The sequence below is a fragment of the Artemia sp. Qi Xiang Cuo genome, chromosome 3 (genome assembly GCF_049724085.1).
Source record: "Artemia sp. Qi Xiang Cuo chromosome 3, ASM4972408v1, whole genome shotgun sequence".
In the NCBI taxonomy this organism is placed as follows: Eukaryota; Metazoa; Arthropoda; class Branchiopoda; order Anostraca; family Artemiidae; genus Artemia; species Artemia sp. Qi Xiang Cuo.
In genome coordinates this window covers 40,240,068-40,264,610 of record NC_142796.1, presented here as the reverse complement: position 1 = coordinate 40,264,610, position 24,543 = coordinate 40,240,068, and the positions used below count along the sequence as shown (strand labels likewise).

The window sequence follows — 24,543 nt, the reverse complement described above, 5'->3', positions numbered from 1 at the left end:
GGATCAAACATGATGTTTATTATTGATCAAATATATTTCAATGCCGAGTATGCATGTATTGAATGATTAAATTAGTTTATCCCCAGCCATACAAACTACAGTAGATTATTATCAGATTACTATAAACGGTTGGAGACAGTCCCTTTGGTCACAAAGTCTGATAGCTAGTATATTTTTAAGCTATAAATTTAATCAAGTATTATCAAACTACCCTTTTTACGTCTTTTAAGCCCCATGGGCCTTGCATAGTGTGAGAGTGATACGTTAATAATAGCTTTTTCAATCAGAACTATTTAATTGCCTTGAAATTATTCCTTCACAAATGACAAACTGAAACCTCCCTCAAATCCCACATATGTTGACATATTCCGCCTTAGCCTCTTATTTTCAGACCTGCTGAATCTCTTTTGAATCAGAATCGCAGGAGCTGTCCCTTTGATCTTGCAGCGGTACATTTTATCAATTCTTTCAAGATTTTGCTATCAATAAGGGGAAACATAGTTAGGCCAGTTGAGAAAAATTACAGCTTATCTAGCTCTAATTGGTGTTGTAATAAACACTAAATATGTTTATATATTTATATGAATATCTTTATATGTTTTTATATTGAACTAAATAGGAGTTTAGCTGGTTAATAAGAATATGTTTTAAATTAAAAATTTGATTACTTCGATTATTTTCAACAGTACATCTTCAATTCAAAAATATAATCAGACAATGTAAAATCTTGTTACTCACGCATAAATATAGTTAGAGAATACAAAATCCTGCAGCCATTGCTTTTATGTAATGATTTATTTTAATTTAAAACATCAAAAGTTCACCAAGACAATGTATGATGTTACATTATGAAGGAACTAAGCTTTAATAACAATTTGGTTAAACTTTATGATTTAGCATGCAAAATAACACAAGAAACCTTCACATAAGCGATGGAACAAAAATAATCTAACTTTCCCATTTGTTATCTTTCCCCTTTAATAAAAATACTTTAAGCTTCCATCTTTTCCTTGTATTTGACTTTTGAAAAGGATTAAGAATTGTTGGCTAAGTTTGACTAAAACATTTATCGTAAAAGTTACCATGAGATCATTATTTGCTGTTGGTAAAATTTTATTATAGTTGTGTCTTCGAACGGATTAATGTTTGGGTTAATGTTAATACTTATTAATCAAACTTAATGTATCCCAAATAAGCCCAAGAAACAATGTTTATTTTAGATAAAGAGGTACGACTATAAAACTGTGCCTTCTGAAGATTGCAAAATTAATTGTTTAAAATGTGGCAAGTATTTCTCTGCCTGGTTTTTGTTTTGATTACTTTAGCTCAGTCAGGTATTTATAATGTTATCCATATTTTCTTTTAACTTTACATGGAATCCATGATACTATTTTCGTTGTTCTGTTATGAGTAAAAGACTCTCTAGACGGTCAATCATTTTGAACAAAAACTTCCGTCAATCGATTGCCCTGTGCTTCAATTAACCGTCAATCGACCCTTCAATCTTGACCAAAGCTAATTAAGTTTGATTTTAACTCACGACCAGATTTTTAGTTTCAGTTCAGAGTCGGGTAATGAAGTGTCTATCGTGTGTGAAATGTGTTATTTAATCTTATTTTATGCTCCATAAATGCAATATTAACTGGATTACTCGACCATCTTTCACAGTTATTTCCTTACTCGATCATCTTTCACAGTTATTTCCTGTGTGACCAGTGAGACATGGACGAAGGATATCAAGTTAAGCAATAAGCAACGGAGAAGTCCACTCGCAGCATAGAAAAAAACTGGTGTTTTAGTTGAGGAGATCATCTTGGAAATGTGCTAATGAGGGGAGAACGACAGCACCTACTTAACCCGACCATCCTTGCTGTGTCACGCACTTATCCAAAGTGATCAGTTCTTGTTTAACAAGCCATCCTTATTTTCCAAATGAACTGAATAATCAGTTCTAGGTGTTTACCCCCCCCCCCAGAAAATAATGTTTTCAAATTCAAGACTTTTATTTGATCTTTTTTTTTTAGTTTCGTTGAGAAGTACTAAGGAAAGGGAAAAAGAGGAATTTACACATCAAAAGTATCTAAAAACTTAAAACCCCATATCAATTTTTGTTTTGAAATGACTTCCATATGAACGTCTGCAATTTTTGGCAGTAGCGGACGCCAAATTAATAAAAAAGAATAGAAAAATACAGGTGAAAAATTATCAAAATTAAGGTAAAAACACATGGTACCAAAAAGTTTAAGAACGTTTAGCTTGCCTTTGAATGGATAGTTGGCTTTGGGAACCCACAAGTTCTTATTGTCCAAGTTTTCAAGTTTTTACGGGTGGTGGCAAAGTTTAATATAGAATTAAAAAAAGCTTTTCCTTTTTATTAAATGGTCATTGTGTTCCAAGAATCCTTCTTGAAGAATTGGGACAAAAAGTTAAAACTTAAAGGTAAAGAGAAAGGTCTTGAGGAGGGGTAAACCCTTTTTATATACGTAATAGTTTCTGTTCGTTTTAAGTATTGATGTTACTACTTACTTTCAGTTGAAAAAACTTCTTTTAAAATTTAATTTCTGATGGATTTTAAATAATGCCGGGAAATCCGTATCCCCTTCCAAGAAAAATTCCTTCCTCCTATAGAAAATTCCTCCATGGAAAGTTCTTTTCACGTAAAATGTCCATCTCCTCCCTCACCGGGGAAATTTACCCCAGACAATTCCATTCTAGCTGACAGATCCACTGAAAAATTTCTTGCGGATAAACCCGGGTGAAATTTTTTTTCTTAGCACACTTTAAAAATTAAATTTTTTATGGTTTTTAAAATCATACCGGTAATCCCCTCCTCAGTAGAAAAGTTTTCCATCAAACATCCAGCAAAAGGATGTTTTCCAACAAAGATTTTTTGAGGAGGCGGGGGGCGTACAACAGAGCGGGGGGCGTACAACAGAGCTTTAAAAAACGCATCAGAATCTGTTAAATCGATATCTACTCCCTTATGTTTCTGGGAATAATTCTGGTCTACGCTGTTGTTATGAAAGTAAAGAGTAACATTAAAAAATGAGAAGAATATATTCTGTATAGGAAGGATACTGCCCCTTCTCATCCCTTCCCCCATACATACATACCTCATGATCGCGGAAACTTTGAAGTGTACTCATTAGGTCAGAAATTGAGAGTTCTAACCCTTTTTTAAAGTGCAAAGAGATTAGAGACCAACCAGTCGCATGGGGGTGTTATTTTCCGAGGGGAGATTTTCCGCCGAGGGAGGGATATTTTAGGGGGGGGATAAACATCCCCCACCAAATAATCGAGTTTCTACTGCTAGTACAATAAAGTAAAATTCTTTCCTCTGTTGTTTCTGTGTCAGTAATTTCAATCTGATCCCTGATGAATGCAAGGTAATTGTAGTACCACAGGGAAGGTTGTGGGATGTCCTCTGGTGACGCTCCAGACTTCTTTTTTGCTCGATCACCTTGTATTCGCGATTAACACTAATGTGTTCTTTAAACATAAATTTTCTTTTTTAGTTCGGGAACTGTATAATCTGGTTTCAATGTCTTTACCGCCTGCAATATCCCGCCAAATACTGCACTTTTCTTATTTTGGTTAAAATAGTCTTTACTTTTGACTTTCCATAACTCAGATTGATCCCAGTATAACTCTACTAATAAACAAGTAAACTCGCGTTCCACATTTTTGCTTTCTTTCAGTATATCTTGAAATCTTCATTGTTGTTGGCGCGTGAGTGACGCAATACTTGAATAAAACTAGTCTAGACGCTCAATCACCCTCGTCAATCGATTGAGTCATTCAAACTTTCTATCAATCACTGTCAACGCTTGACTCAAGCGTCAAACAGGTTCCTAGACCGTCAATCATGCTTGAATCAATCTATTGACGGAAGCTTTTGATGAAAATTATTGCCCGTCTAGGGTGTCCTTTAGACACAATAATATTTAACATATACTTGACACCACAGCAGTCTTAATATATTGTCACGACTTTTTCATTTCCCTTGAGGGGACCCTCAATCTTTAAGAAATACACAAACCAGTGTTCGTTTAAAATTGAAGTCTTGAACTTTGAAACTACGTTTTCTGAAGATTTTGACGTAGATCGTTTTAATTTTAGTTGAAATCAATGTCATATTTCAGTGCATAATCACATATTTTTTTTTTTTTGTTCGACTCTTTTAGTTTGAGGATGCTAGGTTTATCAGTCGGCTATAACTGAGAGAAGATTTAAAGTCTTAGAAAAGTCAGTATACCAAAGGGTTTCCAAATTTATAATCACAATATTGACACATTATTCTCAGGGGGCGGGGTTTATGATTCTACATTTTATTTAGATCTCGGCACGATAAAAGTAAAATTTTCTGACGTTGTATAGTGTCGATAATAATTAGGAATAACTATTTCTTTTGTAGCCTACAGTTGTCCAAAAACAGACATTTTTTTTTTATTTCATTGCTGCAAATTCTGATCAATTTGATAAAATGTGCTTTAAAATAAATTTCAATATGTAAAAGTATCGTTATTTCACGAAATCATAGGAAAGATTGCTATTATCCATGTCAAACTTGAAATTAAAAAATTAATGACGAAAACAAATGTATGGGAATTTTGAATGGGAGCTTAAATACCTCAATATTAGTAACGGATCAAAATAAAGAGCATTTCTTGGAAATCATCATGGTCAAAAATCACATACCAGAAGTTCTCACCTCTCCATTTTAAAAATTGAAGAAAACCACGTTTTAGATTGAGTAGCACTGATTAAGCCTTTTTTTCTTTTTTTTATTCGGTGCTTGCGGGACACCGGAACCTTGAAGAGACCTGTTCTTATATTACTAAAGTAAACTGTAGTCCACGAAAACATATTTTTTTTGTGTCTTTTTCACTGATTATCTATATTACCTCATGGTATTTGATGTCATAATATCATGCAAGAATTGCTTTCATATATGCCAAACTTGTTCAAGCTAGACAGAGGGGCTGTATTTGTGTTTGAGAGGTCGTTTTGATATAAGTAAGGGGACTTAGGTTTTAAAGATTTCTAAAGTATTCAATAGTTTTACTTACTTACTTACTTAAGTCCCATCCATCCTCATGGCCACTTCTTCCAAAGTCTGATGAACTAGGACTGGATATGCTGTTGTTTCAAGTGCAGTTGGGAAAAGCTGGGCAATGCGTTTTCGGTCAAAGTTTTCGATCCACCTTTTGCGAGGTCTTCCCCGTTGTTGAAGTCCTTCAGTTGTTCCTTCAAGCGCGATTTTGAGCAAGCATTCGGGATTCATTCGTTTTACATGGCCGAACCAGTGCACTTGCTGTTTTTGGATTTTTTTCAGGATAGTGTCTTGCAACTTCAGCCTTCATCGTTTGTGATATGATCCCTATATCTGATCTTAGCTATCTAGCGCAGACATCTCATTTCGACCGCAAGGAGGTTGTGCTCGTTTTCAACTTTTAAAGGATATGATAAAACTGTTGAATAGATGCACTTTCAGACGGTTCGAAAGGTAGCTAGATTTCAAAATCTTTGATAGTCTTTTGAAGCTAGAGCTGTCAAGACCAAGGCGGCGTATAATGGTGACAGTTTGGCAGTTGTCAGCTACCAAGAGACTGCTGAGGTAAAAGAATTGATCAACTGTTTCTACTTGTTCACCGTCCGTTATTGCGACAGGAGATTTGTCATCTCCTGTCGTGATGTTACCATGGCTTTGGTCTTGTTTGCATTAACCTGCATACCAAACGGCTTCGTTGCTTAGGGGATGCAGTCAGCCTGTCTCTGGAGTTCTTAGGTGGTAGCGAACATCTGGTCGATATCATCCGCATATGGCAGTTTGTCAATTAGGATTCTTCTCATTCAGGACTGGTCTCAGGGAGAGGACGGCATTCAGAAACAGGTTAAACAAGTGCGGCGAGAGGATGCATCTTTGCAGAACTCTGGAAGTTGTTGAGAATTCACCAGAAAGCCCATTAGTGGTCAGTACTTGACTTTGAATTGGTTATACATGTCCTCAATGATACTGGCTATTTCGTTGCTTGAGAGATGCAGTCAGCCTGTCTCTGGAGTTCTTGGGTGGTAGCGAACATTTGGTCGATGCCATTCGCATATACTAGTTTGTTCAATTAAGATTCCTTCTATTCTGGCTCCATTTTCAACGAGTATCAGGGAGAGAATGGCATTCAGAAACAGGTTAAACAAGTGCGGCGAGAGGATAAATCCTCGCAGGACTCCGGAAGGTTATACATGTCCTCAATGATACTGACTATTTTATCAGGGACACCATAGGATCTTAGAATATACCACAAGCCTTTCCTCTATATTAGGCCAAAGGCCAGTCGAAAGGCAATAAAGAGATGATAGAGATCTCTGTTAAACTCAAATAGTTTTAGCTATCTTCCTTTAATGTTATTTTATCATGTAAAGGCCTAACTTCATTAAAGGGAGGAGTCTTTCCAATGAAGACCCGTTCCATAATTACATTAGGTAAATGTGTTCTATTTGAAATCAGATACACAGAAGAGGAACTCATTTGGAGGGAGCATCATGTATGGATCGGATTAGATTCATGTATTTTAATCATGTATACAAAACATTTGGAAAAGCCCACTAAGAACAGCGTGCAGTTTTCCGCATTTCAAACAGGACTAACTTAAAAAACATTTTACTGTCGTTCTGGTACGAATTGTTAGCCAACGATTACGTCACGTAAATGAATCGTTGTTCTTGAAAACCGTTGTAGAGTTTTAAGCATATGTCTCGAAGGCTGCTATCTAGAAACTGGTAACTGCTAATTCGTAACTTGTGTGTTTTATCGTATCTTTTTGACAAATCTTCCTTGTGGTGACCGTATTTTAGTTGTTGTAATATTTTTTACTCTATCACTGATTGATTGACTAAAAGATACCACGTTTGACCCGTGCCTACGAGAGTGTATCTTCTTTACAATTAATGATTTGATTTAGTAAAAATTGAAATTTGTGCTCCTAGTTCATCAAAAATACCTTTTTGGGCTGTTTTCATTGAAAAATACATTTTTTGGTATTTATATACAAATTGGCCCCCACTAGATATTGAAAGATACACTCCCCCCAAACTACTGAGTGTTAGGTAAATCCCCTAATTTTTTTCAGCTTGATGTAAGAGTTTGTAAAATACCAAACAAAATCAAACAGTTCGTGGTAACGAACTGTAAGTAAGGAGCGACCCGGCTCAATGGTAACCGAAACTCTAAGAAACGGAATTTTGATACCAATAAATACATCAAAAGAATGAAATTTTAATTCTGATTTCAAATATATAAGTTTCATCAAGTTTAATTATACCTATCAAAAGTTACGTGCCTGAGAAAATTTGGCTGATTTTTGAAAAAAGGGGGAAAGACCCTCTAAAAGTTATAGAACCTTAATGAAAATCACAACATAATATTCAGTGCATCAGAGAACCCTACTGTAAATGTTTCAAGCTCCTATCTACAAAAATGTGGAATTTTCCATTTTTTGCCAGAAGAAAGATCACGGATGAGTGTTTATTTGTTTTTTTGTTTTTTTTTTGTTTTTTTTTTCTTTTCCCCAGGGGTAATCGTATCGACCAAGTGGTCTTAAAATATCGGGGGAGGGCTCATTGGAATGGAAATTAAAAGTTCTAGTGCCCTTTTTAAGTGACAAAAAAAATGGAGGGCAACTAGGCCCCCTCCCACGCTCATTTTTTTTCCAAAGTCACCCGATCAAAATTTTGAGATATCCATTTTGTTCAGCATGGTAGAAAATGTTATAACTATGTCTTTTAGGATGACTTAATCCCTCAAAGCGCCCAGGGGGAGGGCTGAAAGATATGAACTTTACCCAATGTTAACATATAGTATTGGTTATTGGGAAGTATACAGACGTTTTCAGGGGGAATTTTTTCTGGTATTGGGGGGTGGGGTGGGTCGGGGATTATATGGGAGGATCTTTTCATGAAGGAAGTTTTCATGGGGGAAGGGACATTGCTATGAAGGGGTCGCCGGATTCCCAAGAATTATTTAAAAAAATAATCAGAAATTAAATATAAAAAAACAAGTTTTTCAACTGAAAGTAAGGAGCAACATCAAAACTTAAAACGAACAAAAAAATATTAGCTATATGATTGGGTTTACCCAATCATAATCATAATTAACGGCCTTTGTGATTAAGGGGTCATTTTTAAAGAATTGGAACGAAATTCGAACTTTAGCTTAAAGAGCAAGGTATTGACTAAGGGGCAAACCCCCTAATATACGTATTAAAAATAAACGAACATAGAAGTTCGTTACGTAAGTTAATTCGTAAGTTACGTATATTTATTACTAATAAAAACGTTCGTAAATAAAATTCAACAAGTTTTGAGAAACTCATTTAACTAAATAAAAGTAAAATTAATATACAAATTTCGTTTTAATTATTCATGCACGGTGAGCCAAAATCAAAACCTGCATTAATTAAAAAACGTTCACAAATGAAATAAAAGAAACAAGTTTTTTTAACTGAAAGTAAGGAACGACGTTAAAACTTAAAACGAACAGAAATTATTCCGTATATAAAAGGGGCTGTCCCTTCCTCAACGCCCTGTTCTTTACGCTAAAGTTTGACTTTCTCACAACTCAATTTTTTTAAACAATAAAATTTTGTTTTAATTGCAAATTTTTTTAATTAACTTAAATGAAATTCATACCATCAGATTCAGCTTATCAAAGAACATTATTAAAGAAGCTTCAAACTCCTATCTGCAAAAATGTGAAATTTTGCATTTTTAATTAACTTTAACGAAAATTACACCATCATAATCAGCTTCACCTATCAGAGAACCCTATTAAAGAAGTTTCACGCTCCTATCTGCAAAAAGGTGGAAATTTGCATTTTTGCTCGAAGAAAGATCACGATGCGTGCCCTCCAAAAAATGGAGGGCAACTAGGCCCCCTCCCACGCTCATTTTTTTATCAAAGTCACCCAATTAAAATTTTGAGATAGCCATTTTGTTCAGCATAGTCGAAAATCTTATAAATACGTCTTTTAGGATGACTTAAACCCCCACAGTTCCCAGGGGAAGGGCTGCAAGATATGAACTTTGCCCATTGCTTACATATTGTATTGGCTATTGGGAAGTATACAGACATTTTCAGAAAGTATTTTCTCTGGTGGGGGGGGGGCTGGAGTAGGAGATTACTCGGGAGAATTTTTCCGTGGAGGATTTTTCTTTGGGGTAAGGAAAATTTTTAGGAAGGTTGCGAGTAGTAAGGCCATAGGGAATATGAAACCTACACCTGAGGCATGGATATGCGTGCAGTTTAACCGGTACATTGGCTTACCAGGGTCAGTCACCTATTACTACGAACGGTACATGCCATACCAGACAGGTTTCTAAGGTAACACCCATTTTTTTGGGGTCAATCAGAGAGAGCGGTGGCTACTCCATATACAGTAACTTGATTAGTAGGTTTTATTTTAAAACTTGGCAAAAAAAATTACAAATTCCAATCAAAACTGGTCAAACGTGTTAATAATCTGTAAGTTATAGGTATCTGATAACTCGTTCAGTATCGCATGTATTATTAGCGGTATCAATGGTATTTCATTTGCGTAAAGCTATCTCAATTTGCCAAAACTTTTATCATTCGCATAAAACTTACTCAATTTGCAAAAAAGGTATTCCATTTGCGTAACTCTGCTCTGAATATCCTTAATGAGGATATAAATAATATAGAATGACATTGTGACTTGACCTAGCTTTACCTCTCCAATGTGGTCTGTATAATACACAAGTAACGTTTGAAAAGTATTGTCAATTTAAAATAGGATCTACCGGTCCCTTCGTTCTCCCATTTCTGCGGGGCCGGGATGGGTAGGAGCGGGGGTGGGGGAGTCAATTTTGGAGGTAGCACATTCTAAAAGTTCGCAGGGTTTTTTTTATAAGAATTGCACAATGAATGTAAGTCATGAATTCCCCCTCACCGTGCTATTAAATTTAGATTTGGCTAATCTCTATTTTGACTACTTTATATGAAGTGTGGGGGGTGGGGGCAAGTATTCAGTTAAGATAAAGCTAGGAAGGGGGAAATTAAGTTTTGAGGGAGGTGTAAAAATGCTACTTATTTAATACCCCGGTAAACATTTGACTTGAAATGCTTCAGGAGAAATAGACTATTGCTTCTTTCTGAACTGTCTGGGAGTGGGTGGGGGCAAGTATTTAGTGAAAATAATGCTAAAAAGGGGGAAATTAAGTTTTGAGGGGGGTGTAAAAATGGTACTTATTTAATATCCCGGTAAACATACGACTAGAAATGCTTCAGGAGAAATAGACTATTGCTTCTTTCTGAACTAATCAATATTCCTTGACAAATATTTTTTTTTAATTTTTACTGTATTGCTATTATTCAAAACATTGCATTGTCTATGCCACATTGAACTAGTGAATAATTATCGTGGCTTTTTAGGTGTTCAATTTTTTTTTCAGTGTAATTAATAACATAAAAAAATGATGAAAGAGGTAACACCCATTTTTTCCCAAACTAAAGAAATTTCCTTGGCATAATGTGTTCAAAGTATTATGGGCTTCCTTGAAAAAATACCAGTTAAAAAAAAAAAAAACACGTATCCATGATCTTTCTTCTGGCAAAAAAAATACAAATTCCAATCAAAACTGGTCAAACGTGTAAATAACCTGTAAGTTATAGGTGTCTGATAACTCGTTCAGTATTGCATGTATTATTAGCGGTATCAATGGTATTTCATTTGCGTAAAGCTATCTCGATTTGCCAAAACTTTTATCATTCGCATAAAACTAACTCAATTTGCAAAAAAGGTATTCCATTTGCGTAACTCTGCTCAGAATGTCCTTAATGAGGATATAAATAATATAGAATGACATTGTGACTTGACCTAGCTTTACCTCTCCGATGTGGTCTGTATAATACACAAGTAACGATTGAAAAGTATTGTCAATTTAAAATAGGATCTAACGTTCCCTTCGTTCACCCATTTTTGCGGGGGAGGGGAGGGTAGGCGCGGAGGAGGGGGAGTCAATTTTGGAGGTAACACATTCTAAAAGTTTGCAAGGTTTTTGTTTTTGATAAGAATTGCACAATTAATGTACATCATGAATTCCCTCTCCCCGTGCTATGAAATTTAGATTTGGCTAAGCTCTATTTTGACTAATTTATATGAAGTGAGGGGGGTGAGGGCAAGTATTCAGTTAAAATAAAGCTAGGAAGGGGGAAATTAAGTTTTGAGGGAGGTGTAAAAATGCTACTTATTTAATACCCCGGTAAACATATGACTTTAAATGCTTCAGGAGAAATAGACTACTGCTTCTTTCTGAACTGTCGGGAACGAGGGACGAGAAACCCCCACAGTTCCCAGGGGAAGGGCTGCAAGATATGAACTTTGCCCATTGCATACATATTGTATTGGCTATTGGGAAGTATACAGACATTTTCAGAAAGTATTTTCTCTGTTGGAGGGGGGGGGGGCTGGAGGAGGCAGTGACTCGGGAGAATTTGTCCGTGGAAGATTTTTCTTTGGGGTAAGGAAAATTTTTAGGAAGGTTGCGAGTAGTAAGGCCATAGGGAATATGAAACCTATACCTGAGGCATGGATATGCGTGCAGTTTAACTGGTACATTGGCTTACCAGGACCAGTCACCTATTACTACGAACGGTACATGCCATACCAGACAGGTTTCTAAGGTAGCACCCATTTTTTTGGGGTCAATCAGAGAGAGCGGTGGCTACTCCATATACAGTAACTTGATTAGTAGGTTTATTTTTAAAACTTGGCAAAAAAATACAAATTCCAATCAAAACTGGTCGAACGTGTTAATAACCTGTAAGTTATAGGTATCTGATAACTCGTTCAGTATCGCATGTATTATTAGCGGTATCAATGGTATTTCATTTGCGTAAAGCTATCTTGATTTGCCAAAACTTTTATCATTCGCATAAAACTAACTCAATTTGCAAAAAAGGTATTCCATTTGCGTAACTCTGCTCTGAATGTCCTTAATGAGGATATAAATAATATAGAATGACATTGTGACTTGACCTAGCTTTACCTCTCCGATGTGGTCTGTATAATACACAAGTAACGTTTGAAAAGATATGTCAATTTAAAATCGGATCTACCGTTCCCTTCGGTCTCCCATTGCTGAGGGGCCGGGGTGGGTTGGAGAGGGGGAGGGGGAGTCAATTTTGGAGGTAGCACATTCTAAAAGTTGGCAGGTTTTTTTGTTGATAAGAATTGCACAATGAATGTACGTCATGAATTCCCCCTCCCCGTGCTATGAAATTTAGATTTGGCTAAGCTCTATTTTGACTATTTTATATGAAGTGAGGGGGGTGGGGGCAAGTATTCAGTTAAAATAAAGCTAGGAAAGGGGAAATTAGGTTTTGAGGGAGGTGTAAAAATGCTACTTATTTAATACCCCGGTAAACATTTGACTTGAAATGCTTCAGGAGAAATAGACTATTGCTTCTTTCTGAACTGTCTGGGGAGTGGGTGGGGGAAAGTATTTAGTGAAAATAATGATAAAAACGGGGAAATTAAGTTTTGAGGGGGGTGTAAAAATGGTACTTATTTAATATCACTGTAAACATACGACTAGAAATGCTTCAGGAGAAATAGACTATTGCTTCTTTCTGAATTAATCAATATTCCTTGACAAATATTTTTTTTATTTTTACTGTATTGCTATTATTCAAAACATTGCATTGTCTATGCCACATCGAACTAGCGAATAATTATCGTGGCTTTTTAGGTGTTCAATTTTTTTTTCAGTGTAATTAATAACATAAGAAAATGATGAAAGAGGTAACACCCATTTTTCCCAAACTAAAGAAATTTCCTTGGCATAATGTGTTCAAAGTGTTATGGGCTTCCTTGAAAAAATACCAGTTAAAAAAAAAAAACACGTATCCATGATCTTTCTTCTGGCAAAAAAAATACAAATTCCAATCAAAACTGGTCAAACTTGTAAATAACCTGTAAGTTATAGGTATCTGATAAATCTTTCAGTATTGCATGTATTATTAGCGGTATCAATGGTATTTCATTTGCGTAAAGCTATCTCGATTTGCCAAAACTTTTATCATTCGCATAAAACTAACTAAATTTGCAAAAAAGGTATTCCATTTGCGTAACTCTGCTCTGAATGTCCTTAATGAGGATATAAATAATATAGAATGACATTGTGACTTGAACTAGCTTTACCTCTCCGATGTGGTCTGTATAATACACAAGTAACGTTTGAAAAGTATTGTCAATTTAAAATAGGATCTAACGTTCCCTTCGTTCACCCATTTTTGAGGGGGGGGGAGGGTAGGAGAGGGGGAGGGGGAGTCAATTTTGGAGGTAACACATTCTAAAAGTTGGCAAGGTTTTTGTTTTTGATAAGAATTGCACAATTAATGTACGTCATGAATTCCCTCTCCCCGTGCTATGAAATTTAGATTTGGCTAAGCTCTATTTTGACTAATTTATATGAAGTGAGGGGGGTGAGGGCAAGTATTCAGTTAAAATAAAGCTAGGAAGGGGGAAATTAAGTTTTGAGGGAGGTGTAAAAATGCTACTTATTTAATACCCCGGTAAACATTTGACTTTAAATGCTTCAGGAGAAATAGACTATTGCTTCTTTCTGAACTGTCGGGAACGAGGGACGAGGAACCCCCACAGTTCCCAGGGGAAGGGCTGCAAGATATGAACTTTGCCCATTGCATACATATTGTATTGGCTATTGGGAAGTATACAGACATTTTCAGAAAGTATTTTTTCTGGTGGAGGGGGGGGGGGCTGGAGTAGGAGATTACTCGGGAGAATTTTTCCGAGGAGGATTTTTCTTTGGGGTAAGGGAAATTTTTAGGAAGGGTGCGAGTAGTAAGGCCATAGGGAATATGAAACCTACGCCTGAGGCATGGATATGCATGCAGTTTAACCGGTACATTGGCTTACCAGGGCCAGTCACCTATTACTACGAACGGTACATGCCATACCAGACAGGTTTCTGAGGTAGCATCCATTTTTTTGGGGTCAATCAGAGAGAGCGGTGGCTACTCCATATACAGTAACTTGATTAGTAGGTTTTTTTTTAAAACTTGGCAAAAAAAAATACAAATTCCAATCAAAACTGGTCAAACGTGTTAATAATCTGTAAGTTATAGGTATCTGATAACTCGTTCAGTATCGCATGTATTATTAGCGGTATCAATGGTATTTCATTTGCGTAAAGCTATCTTGATTTGCCAAAACTTTTATCATTCGCATAAAACTAACTCAATTTGCAAAAAAGGTATTCCCTTTGCGTAACTCTGCTCTGAATGTCCTTAATGAGGATATAAATAATATTGAATGACATTGTGACTTGACCTAGCTTTACCTCTCCGATGTGGTCTGTATAATACACAAGTAACGTTTGAAAAGTATTGTCAATTTAAAATAGGATCTAACGTTCCCTTCGTTCCCCCATTTCTGAGGGGCAGGGGAGGGTAAGAGAGGGGGAGGGGGAGTCAATTTTGGATGTAACACATTCTAAAATCTGGCAAGGTTTTTTTTTTGATAAGAATTGCACAATTAATGAACGTCATGAATTCCCCCTCATCGTGCTATTAAATTTAGATTTGGCTAATCTCTCTTTTGACTATTTCATATGACGGGCGGGGGGTGGGGGCAAGTATTCAGCTATAATAAAGCTAGGACGGGGGACATTAGGTTTGGAGGGAGGTGTAAAAATGCTACTTATTTAATACCCTGGTAAACATTTGACTTGAAAGGCTTCAGGGGAAATAGACTATTGCTTCTTTCTGAACTGTCTGGGGAGTGGGTGGGGGCAAGTATTTAGTGAATATAATGCTAAAAAGGGGGAAATTAAGTTTTGAGGGGGGGGTAAAAATGGTACTTATTTAATATCACGGTAAACAAACTACTAGAAATGCTTAAGTAGAAATAGACTATTGCTTCTTTCTGAACTAATCAATATTCCTTGACAAATATTTTTTTTAATTTTTACTGTATTGCTATTATTCAAAACATTGCATTGTCTATGCCACATCAAACTAGCGAATAATTATTGTGGCTTTTTAGGTGTTCAATTTTTTTTTCAGTGTAATTAATAACATAAAAAAAGATGAAAGAGGTAACACCCATTTTTTCCCAAACTAAAGAAATTTCCTTGGCATAATGTGTTCAAAGTATTATGGGCTTCCTTTAAAAAATACCAGTTAAAAAAAAAAAACACGTATCCATGATCTTTCTTCTGGCAAAAAAAATACAAATTCCAATCAAAACTGGTCAAACGTGTAAATAACCTGTAAGTTATAGGTATCTGATAACTCGTTCAGTATTGCATTTATTATTAGTGGTATCAATGATATTTCATTTGCATAAGGCTATCTTGATTTGCCAAAACTTTTATCATTCGCATAAAACTAACTCAATTTGCAAAAAAGGTATTCCATTTGCGTAACTCTGCTCTGAATGTCCTTCATGAGGATATAAATAATAAAGAATGACATTGTGACCTGACCTAGCTTTACCTCTCCGATGTGGTCTGTATAATACACAAGTAACGTTTGAAAAGTATTGCCAATTTAAAATAGGATCTAACGTTCCCTTCGTTCAGCCATTTCTGAGGGGGAGGGGAGGGTAGGAGAGGGGGCGGGGGAGTCAATTTTGGAGGTAACACATTCTAAAAGTTGGCAAGGTTTTTGTTTTTGATAAGAATTGCACAATGAATGTACGTCATGAATTCCCTCTCCCCGTGCTATGAAATTTAGATTTGGCTAAGCTCTATTTTGACTAATTTATATGAAGTGAGGGGGGTGAGAGCAAGTATTCAGTTAAAATAAAGCTAGGAAGGGGGAAATTAAGTTTTGAGGGAGGTGTAAAAATGCTACATATTTAATACCCTGGTAAACATTTGACTTTAAATGCTTCAGGAGAAATAGACTATTGCTTCTTTCTGAACTGTCGGGGGAGGGGGCGGGGGCAAGTATTTAGTGAAAATAATGCTAAAAAGGGGGAAATTATGTTTTGAGGGGGGTGTAAAAATAATACCTATTTAATACCCCGGTAAACATACGACTAGAAATGCTTCAGGAGAAATAGACTATTGCTTCTTTCTGAACTAATCAATATTCTTTGACAAATATTTTTTTTAAATTTTTACTGTATTGCTATTATTCACAACATTGCATTGTCTATGCCACATCAAACTAGCGAATAATTATCGTGGCTTTTTAGGTGTTCAATTTTTTTTCAGTGTAATTAATAACATAAAAAATGATTAAATTTAGATTTGGCTAAGCTCTATTTTGACTACTTTATATGAAGTGAGGGGGCTGGGGGCAAGTATTCAGTTAAAATAAAGCTAGGAAGGGGGAAATTAAGTTTTGAGGGAGGTGTAAAAATGCTACTTATTTAATACCCCTGTAAACATTTGACTTGAAATGCTTCAGGAGAAATAGACTATTGCTTCTTTCTGAACTGTCTGGGGAGTGGGTGGGGGCAAGTATTTAGTGAAAATAATGCTAAAAAGGGGGAAATTAAGTTTTGAGGGGGGTGTAAAAATGGTACTTATTTAATATCCCGGTAAACATACGACTAGAAATGCTTGAGGAGAAATAGACTATTGCTTCTTTCTGAACTAATCAATATTCAAGGGATAGTATTCCGATACAATAAGTCAAGTATAATAGAATTGATGCTCCTAGTGGAAGCTCGTAAAACCTTTGTTGTGCTTTACTTTGTCATAGTTACATTCTCTTAATTTTTCAAAGTTCATTTTGAATTTCTTTCGTTGAAATACAAGAGTTGGAATATTTCAGTAGTGACTTGTTGTGCTTTACCTTGTCACAGTTACATTCTCTTGATTTTTCGAAGTTCATTTTGAATTTCTGTCGTAAAATGCAAGAGTTGGAATATTTCGGTAGCGACTTGTTGTGCTTTACCTTGTCACAGTTACATTCTCTTGATTTTTTCGAAGTTTATTTTGAATTTCTGTCGTAAAATGCAAGAGTTGGAATATTTCAGTAGTGTTTTGTTGTGCTTTTACCTTGTCACAGTTACATTCTCTTGATTTTCATAGTTCATTTTGAATTTATTTCATTGAAATGCAAGAGTTGGAATATTTCAGTAGTGTATTATTGCGCTTTACCTTGTCAAAGTTACATTCTCTTAATTTTTCAAAGTTCATTTTGAATTTCTTTCGCGAAATGCAAGAATTGGAATATTTCAGTAGTGCTATGTTGTGCTTTACCTTGTCACAGTTACATTCTCTTAATTTTTCAAAGTTCATTTTGAATTTCTTTCGCGAAGTGCAAGAATTGGAATATTTCAGTAGTGTCTTGTCGTGGTTTACCTTGTCACAGCTACATTCTCATGATTTTCAAAGTTCATTTTAAATTTCTGTCGTGAAATGCAAGAGTTGGAATATTTCAGTAGTGACTTGTTGTGCTTTCCCTTGTCACAGTTACATTCTCTTGATTTTTCGAAGTTCATTTTGAATTTCTGTCGTAAAATGCAAGAGTTGGAATATTTCGGTAGTGACTTGTTGTGCTTTACCTTGTCACAGTTACATTCTCTTGATTTTTCGAAGTTCATTTTGAATTTCTGTCGTAAAATGCAAGAGTTGGAATATTTCAGTAGTGTTTTGTTGTGCTTTTACATTGTCACAGTTACATTCTGTTGAATTTCATAGTTCATTTTGAATTTCTTTCATTGGAATGCAAGAGTTGGAATATTTCAGTACTGTTTTGTTGTGCTTTACATTGTCACAGTTACATTTTCTTAATTTTTTAAAGTTCATTTTGAATTTCTTTTGTGAAGTCCAAGAATTGGAATATTTCAGTAGTGTTTTGTTGTGCTTTACCTTGTCACAGTTACATTCTCTTAATTATTCAAAGTTAATTTTGAATTTCTTTTGCGAAGTGCAAGAATTGGAATATTTCAGTAGTGTCTTGTTGTGGTTTACCTTGTCACAGCTACATTCTCATGATTTTTCAAAGTTCATTTTGGATTTCTTTCGTTGAAATGCAAGAGTTGGAGTATTTCAGTAGTGACTTGTTGTGCTTTACCTTGTCACAGTTACATTCTCTTGATTTTTCGGAGTTCATTTTGAATTTCTCTCGTAAAATGCAAGAGTTGGAATATTTCAGTAGTGACTTCTAGCGCTTTACCTTGTCACAGTTACATTCTCTTGATTTTTCGAAGTTCATTTTGAATTTCTGTCGTAAAATGCAAGAGTTGGAATATTTCAGTGGTGTTTTGTTGTGCTTTTAGCTTGTCACAGTTACATTCTGTTGATTTTCATAGTTCAATTTGAATTTCTTTCATTGAAATGCAAGAGTTGGAATATTTCAGTAGTGTTTTGTTGTGCTTTCCCTTGTCACAGTTTTATTCTCTTAATTTTTCAAAGTTCATTTTGAATTTCTTTCGCGAGGTGCAAGAATTGGAATATTTCAGTAGTGTTTTGTTGTGCTTTACCTTGTCACAGTTACATTCTCTTAATTTTTCAAAGTTCATTTTGAATTTCTTTCGCGAAGTGCAAGAATTGGAATATTTCAGTAGTGTCTTGTCGTGGTTTACCTTGTCACAGCTACATTCTCATGATTTTTCAAAGTTCATTTTGGATTTTTTTCGTTGAAATGCAAGAGTTGGAATATTTCAGTAGTGACTTGTTATGCTTTACCTTGTCACAGTTACATTCGCTTGATTTTTAGAAGTTCATTTTGAATTTCTGTCGTGAAATGCAAGCGTTGGAATATTTCGGTAGTGTTTTGTTGTACTTAACCTTGTCAAAGTTACATTCTGAGCTAGGTAATAAACTATTTCTGTAAAATCTGAGCTAATAAGGGTTTTTGGCCGTAAACTCTAGTTTTTTGTTAGAAAATTAGTGACATGTTGTAACTGATAAAAGATGTTAAATTTCTGTATTGTGTATCCGAGAGGTGAATTCAAGAAAGAGTTTGTTACTTATCTACCTACATAACTACTTACTTACCTACTTACTTAAAAAAATTTCATAATGATATAATAGCATATTCAACAACGGTTGCTGATAAAGAATTTATTCATTCTGATAGCTAGATTTTGTCAATGTTATCCCATGTGTCTGACAATAGCTGTATGCAAATTCCTTTTCTTACATCTCCGATGTTTTAATAGACATTCTAAACGTTTGATATGCTAGTTTGCTCTAAAAATAATGAACACATAACAAGGTAATGCATAATATATTTTTAATGAGATAATGCTATGTAGAATATTAATAGAAAATATATTATGATACATTATTAATATCAATGATTAACTTTGGACATTTTGAATCTGTTCCATAAAATAGTTCACCATGTTCTCTCTTGATATTGTAGCTATTGTCTTCTCTTAGTTTGTAATCAGTAGAATAATCACTATTCCATTTAGAGTCATACACAATTTTTACTGGTGTCTCATCAACAGGCTCAATATGCTTTTCGTCTTTGGTCATTGATTGTTTGATCAATGGCAGTAACGTTTGCTGGTGATTTGTTTTTCATCGATTCATCTTTATATTCCATATTGATATTTTTTGAAAATGCCCTTTTTATTATTCTGGCAACTTCACTGTCTATTTTCACCTTATTTTTACAAAGGTAACAGTTTTGGCACATAGACAAGATATGTTTTACGATATTAGTAGAAGAGTAGGCCTTACTTTTATTGACCTTTCGTTGAATGCCAATACCCGAAAGCTGACGATTGGATGTATCAGTAGGTAATGTGTTACCTGCAACAGTAGCAAGGAGTTGTCATCTATCATCAACGATTATTTTTATGTTGGCATTCTCTTTGAGTGCAATCATCTCTGGAGATCTATATCTCGCATAACCACCAACATAAGAGTTGAATTTTTTCGCTATTCCGAAGAAATTTAATTCCTTACTGTCATGACAATGCATGCATACATTTCCAATAGTGCTACCACTTGTACTTGTTTCATAGTTTAAATACTTCTCCTTGTCGGCATTCAATGCTACAATAACCATGTTATGTGAACACACTTTATTAAAATGCTCAATCTTCACTTTTTTTTTAAAGATATAACTGATTTTTTTATCTTTCCACTGCGTAAAAACTACTGCTGTAATACATGCAATAGACTAGGTTGTGTCAGTAACCGGATCATAGAATACCAATGGTAAAGCCACATCGTATTTTTGACTAATAATAGAGTACAATTGTTAGAGCCTTAGGCATATTTTGTCATTTTAAGATACGTACAAAAAAAAGATAAAAAATAAATAAAGTTGAATAATTTCGAAGTTAAAAAAAAAATATATTTGTAAGTAAGTGACAAGCTCTTTATTGATTTCACCTCATGAATATACAGTACAGATACTTCATTCAAGAAACGTGATTAAACATGTTTTGAAACTAGCCTTTCCTTGGCACCTTTCCAAACGAGCGGGGGTTCCCCAGTGGTTCCTACACATTGCAAAAAATTGAGCAGTACGAAAACTCCACGTTTTCAACCAGACTGGTTTTTTAGACAACACCCATTTTTAGGGACCAATTAGAGACAGCGGAGGTTGCTCAATATACAATAACTTGATTGATGATTGGTTACACACCGCGACGGCGCATACATAGTGAGAGAGACATGCAAAGTCGACATAGCTTTATTTCATTTTTTAAGGTTAATTTAGACGAGGTTACGTGCGCGCACGTAACCTCGTCTAAATTAACCTTAAAAAAATGAAATAAAGCTATGTCGACTTTGCATGTCTCTCTCACTATGTATGCACCGTCGCGGTGTGTAACCAATCATCAATCAAGTTATTGTATATTGAGCAACCTCCGCTGTCTCTGATTGGTCCCTAAAATGGGTGTTGTCTAAAAAACCAGTCTGGTTGAAAACTTGGAGTTTTCGTACTGCTCACTTTTTTGCAATGTGTAGGAACCAGTGGGGAACCCCCGCTCGTTTGGAAAGGTGCCAAGGAAAAGAGCTTAGTTTCAAAACATGTTTAATCACGTTTCTTGAATGAAGTATCTGTACTGTATATTCAAGAGGTGAAATCAATAAAGAGCTTGTCACTTACTTACAAATATATATTTTTTTTAAAACTTCGAAATTATTCAACTTTATTTATTTTTTATCTTTTTTTTGTACGTATCTTAAAATGACAAAATATGCCTACGGCTCTAACAATTGTACTCTATTATTGGTCAGAGATACGATGTGGCTTTGCCATTGGTATTCTATGATCTGGTTATTAACACTACATAGTCTATTGCATGTATTAAATTAGTATTTTTTACGCAGTGGAACGTTAAACACATAAGTCATATCTTTAAAATAAAGTGAAGATGGAGCATTTTAATAAAGTGTGTTCACATAACAAGGTTATTGTAGCATTGAATGCCGACAAGGAGAAGTATTTAAACTATGAAACAAGTACAAGTGGTAGCACTATTGGAAATGTATGCATGCATTGTCATGATAGTAAGGAATTAAATTTCTTTGGAGTAGCGAAAAAATTCAACTCTTATGTTGGTGGTTATGCGAGATTGAGATCTCCAGAGATGATTGCACTCAAAGAGAATACCAATATAAAAATAATCGTTGATGATAGGGGACAACTCCTTGCTACTGTTGCAGGTAACACATTACCTACTCATACATCCAATCGTTAGCTTTCGGGTATTAGCATTCAACGGAAGGTTAAAAAACAAAGGCCTACTCTTCTACTAATATCGTAAACCATATCTTGTCTACATGCTGAAACTATTACCTATGTAAAAATAATGTGATAATAGACAGTGAAATTGCCAGAAAATTAAAAAGGGCATTGTCAGAAAATATCACTATGGAATATAAAGATGAATCGATGAAAAACAAAGCACCAGCAAACGTGACTGCCATTGATCAAACAGTCAATGAACCAAATAATACCAAAGACGAAAAGCATATTGAGCCTGTTGATGAGACACCAGTAAAAATTGTGTATGACTAAATGGAATAGTGATTAATCTACTGATTATGAACTAAGAGAAGACAATAGCTACAATATCAAGAGAGAACATGGTGAACTATTTTATGGAACAGATTTAAAATGTCCAAAGTTAATCATTGATATTAATAATGTATCATAATATATTTTCTATTAATATTCTACACAGCATTATCTCATTAAAAATATATTATGCATTACCTTGTTATGTGTTTATTATTTTTAGAGTAAGCTAGCATATCAAACGTTTAGAATGTCTATTAAAACATCGGAGATGTAAGAAAAGGATTTTGCATACAGCTATTGTCAGACACATGGGATAACATTGACAAAATCTAGCTATCAGAATGAATAAATTCTTTATCAGCATCCGTTGTTGGATATGTTATTATGCCATTATGAAAAGTTTTTAAGTAAGTAGGTAAGTAAGTAATTAAGTAGGTAAGTAAATAACAAACTCTTTCTTGAATTCACCTCTCGGATACACAAAACAGAAATTTAACATCTTTTATCAGTTTCAACATGTCACTAATTTTTTTACAAAAAACTAGAGTTTACGGCCAAAAACCCTTATTAGCTCAGATTTTACAGAAATAGTTTATTACCTAGCTCAGAATGTAACTGTGACAAGGTAAAGCACAACAAAACACTACTGAAATATTCCAACTCTTGCATTTCACGACAGAAATTCAAAATGAACTTCGAAAAATCAAGAGAATGTAACTGTGACAAGGTAAAGCACAACAAGTCACTACAGAAATATTCCAACTCTTGTATTTCAACGAAAGAAATTCAAAATGAACTTTGAAAAATTAAGAGAATGTAACTGTGACAAGGTAAAGCACAACAAAACACTACTGAAATATTCCAACTCTTGCATTTCAATGAAGGAAATTCAAAATGAACTATGAAAATCAACAGAATGTAACTGTGACAAGGTGAAAGCACAACAAAACACCACTGAAATATTCCAACTCTTGCATTTTACGACAGAAATTCAAAATGAACTTCGAAAAATCAAGAGAATGTAACTGTGACAAGGTAAAGCGCAACAAGTCACTACTGAAATATTCCAACTCTTGCATTTTACGACAGAAATTCAAAATGAACTTCGAAAAATCAAGAGAATGTAACTGTAACAATGTAAAGCACAACAACACACAACTGAAATATTCCAACTCTTGCATTTCACGACAGAAATTCAAAATGAACTTTGAAAAATTAAGAGAATGTAACTGTGACAAGGTAAAGCACAGCATGTCACTACTGAAATATTCCAACTCTTGCATTTCAACGAAAGAAATCCAAAATGAACTTTGAAAAATCATGAGAATGTAGCTGTCACAAGGTAAACCGCGACAAGATACTACTGAAATATTCCAATTCTTTCACTTCGCGAAAGAAATTCAAAATGAACTTTGAAAAATTAAGAGAATGTAACTTTGACAAGGTAAAGCACAACAAAACACTACTGAAATATTCCAACTCTTGCATTTCAATGAAAGAAATTCAAAATGAACTATGAAAATCAACAGAATGTAACTGTGACAAGGTAAAAGCACAACAAAACACTACTGAAATATTCCAACTCTTTTATTTTACGACAGAAATTCAAAATGAACTTCGAAAAATCAAGAGAATGTAACTGTGACAAGGTAAAGCACAACAAGTCACTACCAAAATATTCCAACTCTTGCATTTTACGACAGAAATTCAAAATGAACTTCGAAAAATCAAGAGAATGTAACTGTGACAAGGTAAAGCACAACAAGTCACTAATAAAATATTTCAACTCTTGCATTTTACGTCAGTAATTAAAAATGAACATCGAAAATTAAGAAAATATAGCTGTGACAAGGTGAACCATGACAAGACACTACTGAAATATTCCAATTCTTGCATTTCACGAAAGAAATTCAAAATTAACTTTGAAAAATTAAGAGAATGTAACTGTGACAAGGTATAACATAACAAAACACTACTGAAATATTCCAACTCTTGCATTTAAATGAAAGAAATTCAAAATGAACTATGAAAATCAATAGAATGTAACTGTGACAAGGTAGAGCACAACAAAACACTACTGAAATATTCCAACTCTTGCAATTCACGACAGAAATTCAAAATGAACTTCGAAAAATCAAGAGATGGTAATTGTGACAAGGTAAAGCACAACAAGTCACTAATGAAATATTCCAACTCTTGCATTTCAACGAAAGATCAAAGGATGTAACTGTGACAAGGTAAAGCACAACAAGTCACTACTGAAATATTCCAACTCTTGTATTTCAACGAAAGAAATTCAAAATGAACTTTGAAAAATTAAGAGAATGTAACTATGACAATTTAGAGCACAACAAAGGTTTTACGAGATTCCACTAGGAGCATCAATTCTATTATGCTTGACTTATTGTATCGGAATACTATCACCTTGAATATTGATTAGTTCAGAAAGAAGCAATAGTCTATTTCTCCTGAAGCATTTCTAGTCGTATGTTTACCGGGTTATTAAATAAGTAGCATTTTTACACCTCCCTCAAAACTTAATTTCCCCCTTC

General features: G+C 34.7%; 1 protein-coding gene across 1 annotated transcript in view; it reads left to right on the top strand.

Annotated features, from left to right (window-relative positions):
* The first annotated feature begins 1,279 nt into the window (after positions 1–1,279).
* Positions 1,280–24,543, top strand: part of LOC148954091 (macrophage mannose receptor 1-like) — a 34,060-nt gene continuing 10,796 nt past the window's right edge. The window contains exon 1 of the mRNA XM_089086129.1: positions 1,280–1,334. Within this exon, the coding sequence (XP_088942255.1) occupies positions 1,280–1,334 (55 nt within the window). The remainder of the gene's footprint in view (positions 1,335–24,543) is intronic.